The sequence below is a fragment of the Ooceraea biroi genome, chromosome 13 (assembly GCF_003672135.1).
Source record: "Ooceraea biroi isolate clonal line C1 chromosome 13, Obir_v5.4, whole genome shotgun sequence".
Taxonomy (NCBI): Eukaryota; Metazoa; Arthropoda; class Insecta; order Hymenoptera; family Formicidae; genus Ooceraea; species Ooceraea biroi.
In genome coordinates, this window is record NC_039518.1 from 3025023 (window position 1) to 3037225 (window position 12203).

The 12203-nt window shown below is 39.7% G+C and overlaps 1 protein-coding gene across 4 annotated transcripts; it reads right to left on the bottom strand.

Annotated features, from left to right (window-relative positions):
* Positions 1-5968: 5968 nt before the first annotated feature.
* Positions 5969-12203, bottom strand: LOC105285562 (COP9 signalosome complex subunit 7). 4 transcript variants are annotated; one of them, XM_011349821.3, is made up of 5 exons: positions 12081-12203; positions 11896-12027; positions 9089-9744; positions 8848-9019; positions 5969-6260 (listed from the first exon to the last, which is right to left on the bottom strand). In XM_011349821.3, the coding sequence occupies exons 3-5, from the start codon at positions 9734-9736 to the stop codon at positions 6214-6216; spliced, it is 867 nt and encodes a 288-aa protein (XP_011348123.1). In that variant the 5' UTR covers positions 9737-9744; positions 11896-12027; positions 12081-12203; the 3' UTR covers positions 5969-6213. The 4 variants fall into 4 exon arrangements, with proteins under 4 accessions (XP_011348123.1, XP_011348122.1, XP_011348125.1 ...); XM_011349820.2 differs by having other exon boundaries at positions 11891-12027; positions 12097-12196; XM_011349823.2 differs by having other exon boundaries at positions 12097-12190.

The window sequence follows — 12203 nt, forward strand, 5'->3', positions numbered from 1 at the left end:
CGTCAAAAATCACTTGCTTCAATTTTTTGTCAATAAGGAGAAGGGCTTCTATGAGCGTGGAATCTTAAAGTTGCCAGAAAGATGGCGAAAGGTAGTGGAACAAAATGGCCAATACATCACTGAATAAAATTTATTCTAAATATGAAAAAACCGCTTTTCATTTTTCCTTGAAAAAACGAAATAACTTTCCGAACAACCCAATATATATATATTGGGTCGTTCGGAAAGTAATTTCGTTTTTCACAAAGAGATGTCGTTAGTCGCGTTCCTCGATACTTAACCTTACTCTAAGCGGCAAATTCGTTTTATATTTTGACAACTGACATTTCAGACGTCATTTAGTATCTTATTGTGTTGCGATCTGTCAAGTAATTTTTTTTGGCATCACATCAAACATGGAAAATCAAAGTGAGCATTTTCGTAATATTTTGCTTTTTTACTACCGAAAGGGTAAAAATGCAGTGCAAGCGAGAACAAAATTGTGTGCCGTGTACGGAGAAGATGTATTGAGTGAACGTCAGTGTCAGAATTGGTTTTCGAAATTTCGATTTGAAAGATGCACCACGTTCAGGTCGGCCAATTAAAGCTGATGACGAGAAAATAAAGGCTCTGGTGGATGCAAACCGTCGCACAACAACACGCGAAATTGCTGAAAAGTTAAATTTATCGAATTCGACCGTTTACGATCATTTGAAACGCCTTGGAGTCGTTTCAAAGCTCGATATTTGGGTTCCACACAATTTAAAGGAAATTGACTTGATTCGACGCATTACCATCTGCGATTCATTGTTGAAACGTGAAGAAAATGAACCATTTTTGAAGCGAATCATAACTGGAGATGAAAAATGGATTGTTTACAACAATGTTGAGCGAAAACGATCATGGTCCAGGCAAGATGAACCTGCTCAATCGACATCCAAGGCAGATATTCATCAAAAGAAGATCATGCTTTCTGTATGGTGGGATTGGAAGGGAATCGTATTTTTCGAGCTACTACCAAGCAACCAGACGATTGATTCGAAAGTGTATTGTCGTCAGCTGGATGAATTGGATGCTGCCATCAAGCAGAAGCGACCGGAATTGGCGAATAGGAAAGGTGTCGTATTCCATCACGACAATGCCAGACCACACACAAGTTTGGTCACTCGCCAGAAGCTTTTACAGCTTGGATGGGATGTGCTACCACACCCGCCATACTCTCCTGATCTGGCACCATCCGATTACCATTTGTTCCGGTCTTTATAAAATTCTTTGAACAATGTAAACTTCGATTCAAATGAAGGCGTCAAAAATTACTTGCTTCAATTTTTTGTCAATAAGGAAAAGGACTTCTATGAGCGTGGAATCTTAAAGTTGCCAGAAAGATGGCGAAAGGTAGTGGAACAAAATGGCCAATACATCACTGAATAAAATTTATTCTAAATATGAAAAAACCGCTTTTCATTTTTCCTTGAAAAAACGAAATAACTTTCCGAACAACCCAATATATACGACCGAAACCACCGTCTCAACTACCGCACTCCTCGAGGTGGCATATTCGTCTTCGACATTGTTGGAGCAGCGGTGGAGAACTCGAGATATACTCGTTAATCGTTTCAAAAATTACTTGGTCACCTACGTCGCCAGGATGGACAAAGAAACGATCAGAATTGTTTATTCCAAATTCTATCGAATTATATTGTCGGGTTATATTAGTCGAGTGAATCTGAAATCGCAACTCAAAGTTGTAATATTGTTGGGCGTATACCGGGCACGCATGACGAGTGCCTGGAGAATGCGTGCTGCATCCTAACGCACATGTTACAAATATCGTAATATTTACTTTAACGAGAGAGACAAATAAGCATAATTGGAAACGTTGAGGACATTGTTAGTGCATAATAACATGAGTGATATATATATATGATAATATAAATAATATAATATACGCGGCGGAAGGAATACGTGTAATTTTCATAGATGACACGTCTCTCTATTTATTATCACTTGTCATTAATATTGTAATTAATAGATGCATACGGGCATAGCAGAATATCACTTTTCTTGGGACAAGAATCTCTTTGCAATTATGAGTTTAATGAGAACGCGGAATTCCTTGCATTAATTTCGCTCGCGTGCACACTTAATAAATGCGACGCGGCATTCGTTCTTCTTAATTTCGAATATCGTGGCTTTAATTAATTACAGCCGTGATTTTTAATATTATTATACTTGATTACTGTATTTTAATTATATTGGATACTTTACGATGCAGTGATTTGCTTGGAAGAAATTCTCCGCATCTATCTTCTTATGCGTACTTACATATCTCGATATCGAAGTCATCCCTTGACGTCATTTGCCGTAAAACGCGACAAACGCCACGAAAATTTAAACTTGTAAATACAACTCAACAAATTGAAGGAATCGTTTGAAGCAAAAGCTACGACTTCCTCTATGTATTTAAAAGATACGATAGATACTGAAACTACTTTCATTCGCTGGGTAAATTCGTAAATTTTTTAAAAACGAATGAACGTTAAACACGCTCGTACATCGCCATGTACGCGTACCTATAATTACTGTAAATATCGATTTGTAAATATGTAAACTTAGAGAGGAATCAAGTAAACATACTCTCGATGCGCCGTTTGATATTTAAACGAAATATGGGCACATACACACGCGTATGTATCACAAAATACGATATTGTAGATGTAGGTATCACGATGTTCCTCCCTCGCATTTCGTTCCTCGGAAACGTTTTCTGCGAACCATAGGAATTGTTCCCCGTAGAAGTAACATGCGCGAATCGCATAGTAAACGACAGCGCAAATCTCCAATCTCGCGAGACGCGTCACACTTGCCATTGTGAAATTTTTTCGTCACAAGAGAGAGATTTAAATCTTTTTGGGAGATCTTGATTGATTTTACTCGTATTTTAGCATTATTACTAGCATTTTAGATATATCCAATTCGCACATATCGCGCATCAAACGCATCACTCTGCAACCTAAGAATTTATCAGTCTACTCACACGCCAGAGTTGGTTCACTCGATGACTCGAATACTCGATACACGAATCTTCTTTACAAATACTGCACATTATATTATTAGGGGTGTGATTTAGTTTTGAGGGTTTTTTTGCTCAAAGACGCATGTATTTAAATATGATAATGAATGACTACCTTAATCAAAATATTTTCCTTCCTTTTCTATAACTTTTTCCCATCTTTCTGGCAAGAGATGACGATAAAACGACTCTTCTTTTCAGTTGATCCATTCGTCGACGAATTTTCGCACTTCTTCCAAATTATCAAAGTGTGTATCCTCTAACGCGTGTTGCATCCACCGGAACAAATAATAATCGCATGGAGCAATGTCCGGAGAATACGCGGGGTGCGGTAAGACTTCCCATTCAAGCTCTAATAGTGTTTCTTTCACTGATGACGCAACGTGAGGTCGAGCGTTGTCACGAAGAAGAATCACTTTCCGTCGTTTGCTCGCAATTGGTGGTCGTTTTTGGTCCAATGCTTGCTTCACCTTGTACAATTGGTGTCGATAACGATCAGCCGTGACAGTCTCGTGCGGATTTAACAGCTCATAGTACACTATCCCACCAAATACAGAGCATTACTTTTGAACCGTGAATATTGCGTCTCGGAGTGGATGTTGATGGTTCGCCTGGATCCACCCATGATTTTCTGCGTTTCGGATTATCAAAATAGATCCACTTTTCATCCCCAGTAACAATCCGAGACAAAAGACTCTTCTTTTTTTGCCCGGCGATCAACGAAATGCAAATGTTCAAATGGCACTTTCCGATAATTGATGTCGAACCCATTTCCCTTCTTTCTGAATTTTTCCCATTTCATGCAAATGTTTGGCAACTGTTGTACGATCAACATTTAATGCTCTGGCAAGTTCTGAAGTGGATCGTGTTGGATTTTCGTGCAATAAAGCTTGCAAATCTGCATTTTCAAGCTTTCTTGGTGGTCCCGAGCGTTCTTTGTCCTTAATTGATGGGGCAGAATCACCATAAGTTTCCACAAGAATTCTATAACCGTCAGCCGCAGTTTTCTTTTGATTAAAAAACAAAAGCAACGCATGTCGAAAATGCTGTTTCGGAAGTTACATTTTTACGATGATATAAACACGACTGTTATCGCATCTATTGCTATAATGCTACTAAATGTCATGGATAATGTTAACACTGTAAGAAACAACAGTTATCGGAAACAGCTATTGGAACAAACTGACACTACAGCCATCTGTTGCAAAACCCTCAAAACTAAATCACACTCCTAATATACAGGGTGGCCCATTTTAATTTATACAGTCGATTTTTTAAAAAACTAAAAGAGATACGAAAAAATGTTTCAGACAGACATGTCACGATTTCGAGGGGGACATAAGATGATACCATTGGTTTGACCTTGAATAGTCGTTTGAAGGTCACGCGAAGATCACCTTCAATGTCTCATTAATAAAAAATACCATTTTTTTAATGAGACATGGTATTTTTTTATTACGGATTCGGATTCTACGCGAGAAAACATGCAACTTTTGTGTGAAACATTTTTCCGAAAAATGTCATCTTATGTCCTTAAAATGATCTTCAAGATGAGTTTTGAGGACATTTTAAGGACATAAGATGACATTTTTCGGAAAAATGTTTCACACAAAAGTTATTTACTTTTCGATGGAGAATAAGAATCTGCAATAAAAAGTTGGGGTTTCAGTTTAAGAAATTGAAGGTGATCTTCGCGTGACCTTCAAACGACTATTCAAGGTCAAACCAATGGTATCATCTTATGTCCTCCTCGAAATCGTGACATGTCTGTCTGAAACATTTTTTCGTATCTCTTTTAGTTTTTTAAAAAATCGACTGTATAAATTAAAATGGGCCGCCCTGTATATAATTCATCCCTCTTGTATACTACCTCCAATTCTGTTCTTTCTTGTAACTTTCTCGTGTAGTAAACTGCCATGAATTCGTGCGTGATTCGCGTGTGTACGCAAGTGTCCGGAGGAATGTAACCGTATTTGCAAGTACTCGTAAGTTATAATTAATTATTTGCTCAAAGTCTTGATTCGATCGATCTTTATACGTACGTGAGTATTAGCTTGATTGAACGGTCCTGCACTCTTCAAACATTATGTTTCATCGATTCACGTTTTTTTTCGCGCCAAACTTTGGATATAACTGAGCCTGGAATCCATCGTTTGGCTGAGCGTTCTTATTATAACACTTGATCCGTTCGTAATAAAAGTGACTTTTAATTTCAATTTAGTGCACGTACTAGTTATTATAATAAACAAAAGTAAGATAATATTAAATTAAAAAATTGCCGAAAGAGATTTGGCACTTGCGCGAGTTATCGGAAGGATTTTTCAATGTAAATTTACGTACATCTTAGGCAAACAATAATTTAAGAGGTTTATAAGGATCTACATTACACGTAAAGGCCGACACGAAACAACGCAAGGAAATGTACATTTTCTTAGATGCTCGGCGTTAGTCGCGCGTCTGCATGTACATATATATAAATGAATTATACATAACTGTACATACACGTGTAATATCGTAAATACGGATTTATCGTCTTAGCACGTATGGAACCAATTTAATCGTAATGTTCTTTTGACTCATAAAAGAAAACGAGAGAACCGCGAGTGCGTGAGAGTGATTGTGCGACGTATAAGTACGAAATGCGATGCAATGACAATGTCAAAAACGATTGTATTATTATTACCATTATTATACGCATAAGCGACACACACACACACACACACACACAACCTAAAAATATTTTAAATACGTATGAGTTAGAATAGAGAGGAAAAAAAAGAAACGATAGTGGTAGCGTAATGTATATCCGTTGAAATGAAAGTTACAGAATAAAATCGACGACGACGACGGCGCAATCATCATCAATTCTTTCTTACCTAGGGCGGATCTTACGGCGGAGAAAAGGAAAAACACCCCTGGGGTCATAGATTATCCGTTTTATTTCACGTTTTATTTCGCTGCACGCGCACACGGAGTGCGCGACTTACAATAAATATAAGACAGTTCAGGGATGCTGTTTATTTTTGTCCAAAGCTACAAAAAGTTACACAGGAGATACGATGCGCCCCAACGTCAGAATCGCAGAGAGATAGAGAGAGAGACAGTGTGTGTATCCGAACGACTTGGTACGCCGCAAGGTATCGCCTAATTCACCTTCTCGGCTATTCCCAACTCGTCCCATCGACCATTAGCGGATCAGTAGCAGATCCTGAAAATCCCGATTAGGCGTGTGATTTATGACTCCTGTTTCAAACCATGAGTACACAATGGAAAAGGGAACAAAACACCGAGATCGCGCGGTTGCAGTTTCCAACGTCCGCGTCGCGTAAACTGGCATCGCCCTTACTCACGATCTCTTGTTGCGCGGTTACGGTTCAAACTCGCTTCGAAAAGCAGGAAACCGGAAGGCAAATCTGAGAAACTTCGTACAACGAACACGCCCGACTACCCGTTAAGGAGAACACGCGTTTGCGGCACGACTTGCGGAGCTGGACAATTTAGCAAATAAAACTCACACGTCCAGGATGGATGCTATCGAATTTCTAATCAGAGCGACGTACGGTTCCACGTCGGCCTACGATGCTGAGGACTTCACGCCCGCGCAACACGCACGATTTCTCAGAGCCTAGCGTCCATCGGTTCTCCGATCACCTTACGTCGTGAACGTGGAGGATAGAGAGGCGTCAAGGGTGCGGAAAAATAGAAAAAGCCTCGCTAAAATATATTATCTTTTTATTCGAATAGCAATTACAACGCTTCAACGGACGACTGACATTTTTCTTTGCTAAGCTACATCAGGCGACATACTTTTACAGTATTTTGAATATACAAGTTTCTTCAGAAAGGACCGACTAGTTACGCTTCGTCAGCGAATTCTTCAGCGATTACAGCGTCCTTACGAAACGAGAATCTATGGAGTCTAACGCAAACGGTACGGACAGCATCAACATCGAAATTATACGTAAGCATCGATCGACCCGTTACAGTGGACATACCGTTTTATGTGACAACTGGCAATGAGTAGGCACGTATGCGTTCACAAATATGTACAATGCACGTTGCATTATTTCTCAAATGCATTCTAGAAAACCGTGTCTCCTCTTAATTACCTTTCCACATCCGTATTCTCAAATTTATTCATCTATTGTATTACCTAGTTGTTGTTATCATCTAAAAACATGTCTTTGGTTAAAAAAAGAAAATAAAAAAAAAGATTAGACAAGTATGTTACAAGAATGTTTAAGCTTACCTACGACATAGCCTTAGTCGCAAGAAAAATTTACTAAAAAATCCTTTTAGAGTATTCGATGCAGAGAGACAGTCATCACACATACATGCTACACCTATGTATATGTTTATATATGTATATTGTATATATATATATATATATATCTCGTACATGTATCTTTCGAGAATAATCTTTCTCGGTTTTGCATAAACGATAGTATCAAAAGGTCGTTTATACAGCAGACACCGGAAATATTCCAAAAAGATAACGCGACAGAAACTAGAAAACATATACAGGGTGGCCCATTTTAATTTATACAGTCGATTTTTTAAAAAACTAAAAGAGATACGAAAAAATGTTTCAGACAGACATGTCACGATTTCGAGGGGAACATAAGATGATACCATTGGTTTGACCTTGAATAGTCGTTTGAAGGTCACGCGAAGATCACCTTCAATGTCTCATTAATAAAAAATACCATTTTTTTAATGAGACATGGTATTTTTTTATTACGGATTCGGATTCTACGCGAGAAAACATGCAACTTTTGTCTGAAACATTTTTCCGAAAAATGTCATCTTATGTCCTTAAAATGATCTTCAAGATGATTTTGAGACATTTTAAGGACATAAGATGACATTTTTCGGAAAAATGTTTCAGACAAAAGTTACTTACTTTTCGATGGAGAATAAGAATCTGCAATAAAAAGTTGGGGTTTCAATTTAAGAAATTGAAGGTGATCTTCGCGTGACCTTCAAACGACTATTCAAGGTCAAACCAATGGTATCGTCTTATGTCCCCCTCGAAATCGTGACATGTCTGTCTGAAACATTTTTTCGTATCTCTTTTAGTTTTTTAAAAAATCGACTGTATAAATTAAAATGGGCCACCCTGTATATCACTCCCTCTATCCTTAAACCAGATAATGAAAATTTTTAGACACAATACTCGGTTTTTTTCCCAAAAAGCTTCTCATGCTAACGTGTGCCTACGAGTCATCTTTACAATTATATCTCAACGAGGGACAAGAGTCACTATCGACTTTACTCGTCATTACAGCACGGCGATCCACCAACGTTGCAACGTTGCAGAACGAGTAAACTTACACAATCTGACACATACAGTTCGATGCTATGCTAATATTAATTCTCTACTTTGCTCTAAAAAGTCTTTGCTCGACTCGACAGTCTCGGCGTGCGCGATGAATCCTCGATCCAGCGAAGTGAATCATGCTCTGCGCATAATCGACAGATTCGTTGCAGCGACAACCCGATCTCTCACTCCACATCCACAGCTCATTTGCCATTCAGTCTCATCTTTCTCTCGCGCAAGGAAAGCAAGTAGGTAAACGTCTGACGCAAGGACACACGACGACCTTTCCCCTCTCTGTCTCCAGTCCAATTTGCTACTAGGCTAGGTCGCACAACAGTTCGGCCACGATTTACAGCAGATCTCCGAAGCGAGCGACGTCCCGACACCCGACGAGCGGGATAGTGGACAACAGGGTGCGAAGAGTGTGCACGCGGGGATGTAACTACTATGTATGTTTACGTCTTCCAAAACTTACCGGTGACTTTGATACACTTGACCTTCTGTAGCTTCTTCTTTTCCGACAGCGCCGGCATGGCCTCCCTGCCCGACTCGCTCCCGCCCGCGCTCGAGCTGCCGCCGGCCACGTCGGCTTCTTGAATGCCGGCGCCACCCGCCTGGGCCGCGAGCGATTTCTTTATGTTGGTGATCTAGAAAGCGACAGCGGGACATTACGATTCGTACTTCTTCTCACGCGTGAACGGCGGAAGACAACTCACGTCTCTCTGTACCCTGTCCTTGTGATAGGTCGCCCTTTGCTTCTCGATGTTGGCTTTGGATATCTGCTGCTCGATGCACGAGAGAACCGTGTCGCACGCCTCGCCCCAGGCAGCCAACGTCTCCACCACCGCGCCGGTGTCGCCCGGCCGAACGTCCCGCCCTAGACCGGCGTAGTCCACCTCCAGCTGCGAGTTCTTCTGATCCAGCTTGCCGTGAATGATGTCGGCGTATATCGCTTCGATGATCAGGTCCTCCAGGTCCCGGACGTTCTTTATGTCCAGCTCCTCCAGCAACACCGAGTACGGTATGCATTTGTTCTTCGTAGCGAGCGTGACGATGGTGAGATGCTGGAGCTTCTTCTTCTGCGTTGGCGTCAGTTCTAGCACTTTGTCCTTGTTCTCGAGGTAGTCCTTGTAGGTGCCGTACGCGAACAGGTTCAGAGTGTTCCAGTACTGTACGTAGGGTCCGTTCTCCAGCTCCTTGATGTTCGGCATGTCCAGGAGCTCGCCGAACACGTGGACGCCGGGCGTCTCGACCGCTTGCCGTATGAGTTCTATGGCGGCGGCGCCTTTCGCAGTCTTTGCCAGCAGCACGAACTGCTCCAGGGGATTACTGGCCGACTTCTCGGTAGCGCTTCCGCCCGTCATGGTGATTCCTGGTGGGCAATATTTTAGGATAACATAACCTCTGTACATAAGTAACACACAGTCATGAGATCACGTGTAAAAGATGATTAACAATAACAGGCCGTCTGCAATGAGTTTCAAAAGATGTTTCTTTTATTTTATACAGGGTGTCCCGGGTTTTAACCGACAAACTGCGGGAGCATATTCTACTAGTGGAAATAAGAAAAAATTCTTATATCGAGTTTGCTTAGAAATGCTTTATTACAAAGTTATAAACCAATATTGAAAAGAAATATGAGATAAGTAACAACGGAACATAGTGTAGAATTTGCAAGGTCGAAGATGTTTATGTCATGTGTATTCACATGTATTCATGTTCACTATGTTGAAACGATTCAGTATGATTGTTACTTTCACAACAGTAGCTGTTAGATTTCAATCGTCGTGTCAACTAGCAATTACTATCAGAATGCCAAGTGTTTTCAAATGAGGAATACACTGATATTCATTTCGTGTACGGATTCTGTGACGGAAATGCACGAGCTGCCGTACGAGAGTATCAACGTAGATTTCCTAACAGGAGAGTACCAGATAGATTTAAAGCAACGAATTACTAATTCAGTTACTGAGATGCAACAAAATTTTCAGGAATGTCGTACTGTAACAAATTCTGTACTACGTCGATGTCTAGCTTGTATCGATGTGCAAGGACAACATTTTGAAATGCGTCATTAAATCATTGCGTACATAATTTATATTTTTGTGAAAAAATCCGTTGTTACTTATCTCATATTTCTTTTCAATATTGGTTTATAACTTTGTAATAAAGCATTTCTAAGCAAACTCGATATAAGAATTTTTTCTTATTTCCACTAGTAGAATATGCTCCCGCAGTTTGTCGGTTAAAACCCGGGACACCCTGTATATTATATGAGTCACAGTATATACTTCACAACAAGGATCTTTAGTAACGGTTCTGATAAATATAAAAAGGTTTATATATATATTTCTTATTTAATATATTCAAAGCTAAATATTTAAGTCCTGGAAAGTGCCTTTATATTGTTACATATAAACTCATATGTATAATCCTTTCCAGGACATGTTAATAAAATTAAGAAATTAATACGTATCCATGTATATACAGGGTGTCCCGGGTTTTAACCGACAAACTGCGGGAGCATATTCTACTAGTGGAAATAAGAAAAAATTCTTATATCGAGTTTGCTTAGAAATGCTTTATTACAAAGTTATGAACCAATATTGAAAAGAAATATGAGATAAGTAACAACAACAGAACATAGTGTAGAATTTGGAAGGTCGAAGATGTTTATGTTATGTGTATTCACATGTCTTCATGTTCACTATGTTGAAACGATTCAGTATGATTGTTACTTTCACAGCAGTAGCTGTTAGATTTCAATCGTCGTGTCAACTAGCAATTACTATCAGAATGCCAAAAGGGTTTTCAAATGAGGAATACACCGATATTCATTTCGTGTACGGATTCTGTGACGGAAATGCACGAGCTGCCGTACGAGAGTATCAACGTAGATTTCCTAACAGGAGAGTACCAGATAGATTTAAAGCAACGAATTACTAATTCAGTTACTGAGATGCAACAAAATTTTCAGGAATGTCGTACTGTAACAAATTCTGTACTACGTCGATGTCTAGCTTGTATCGATGTGCAAGGACAACATTTTGAAATGCGTCATTAAATCATTGCGTACATAATTTATATTTTTGTGAAAAAATCCGTTGTTACTTATCTCATATTTCTTTTCAATATTGGTTTATAACTTTGTAATAAAGCATTTCTAAGCAAACTCGATATAAGAATTTTTTCTTATTTCCACTAGTAGAATATGCTCCCGCAGTTTGTCGGTTAAAACCCGGGACACCCTGTATATTATTTATTTTATATCAAATTTCTATTTAGAGTGTGGGAAGAAGAAGTATTTGTATGGCCATCGAGCACAGATTCGAAGGTAAATATTTTTGTCCGAGTGATGTTTTGTTTATGCGTAAACCGAGACGATTAGACAGTCATATATCGAGCTCGTATATAAATCGATACACACATATATAGACCTGAAATACATACCAAAAATACGTACACATGTAAATATGTAAAATATGCGCAAAAGTACGTTTACTTAAAATAAAACAAACCTCACTTCTTCGTGTTGTCACGCCGCCACAGGTACCACAACAAATTCGCACTACTCCGTTGGCACTGCCTCGAAAATATGCCAATGCTCCCCGACGAAGATCGGCCCACTGTCTTCCACTCCAATCCCAGCCGGTCTCTGAAAAATGCAGCGCGGTGAAAGAAGCCGCGAGAATGTATTATCCACGTTACCTGTAACGAGACAAACCAGGGCCTGGAAAGCGAATCTTTGACAGGTCGTCTCGTCGAACGTGATACGAAACAAAGACAGCGAGAGCGTGCAGCCGAAGTCCCGGGCGCGACTAGCGCCACCGC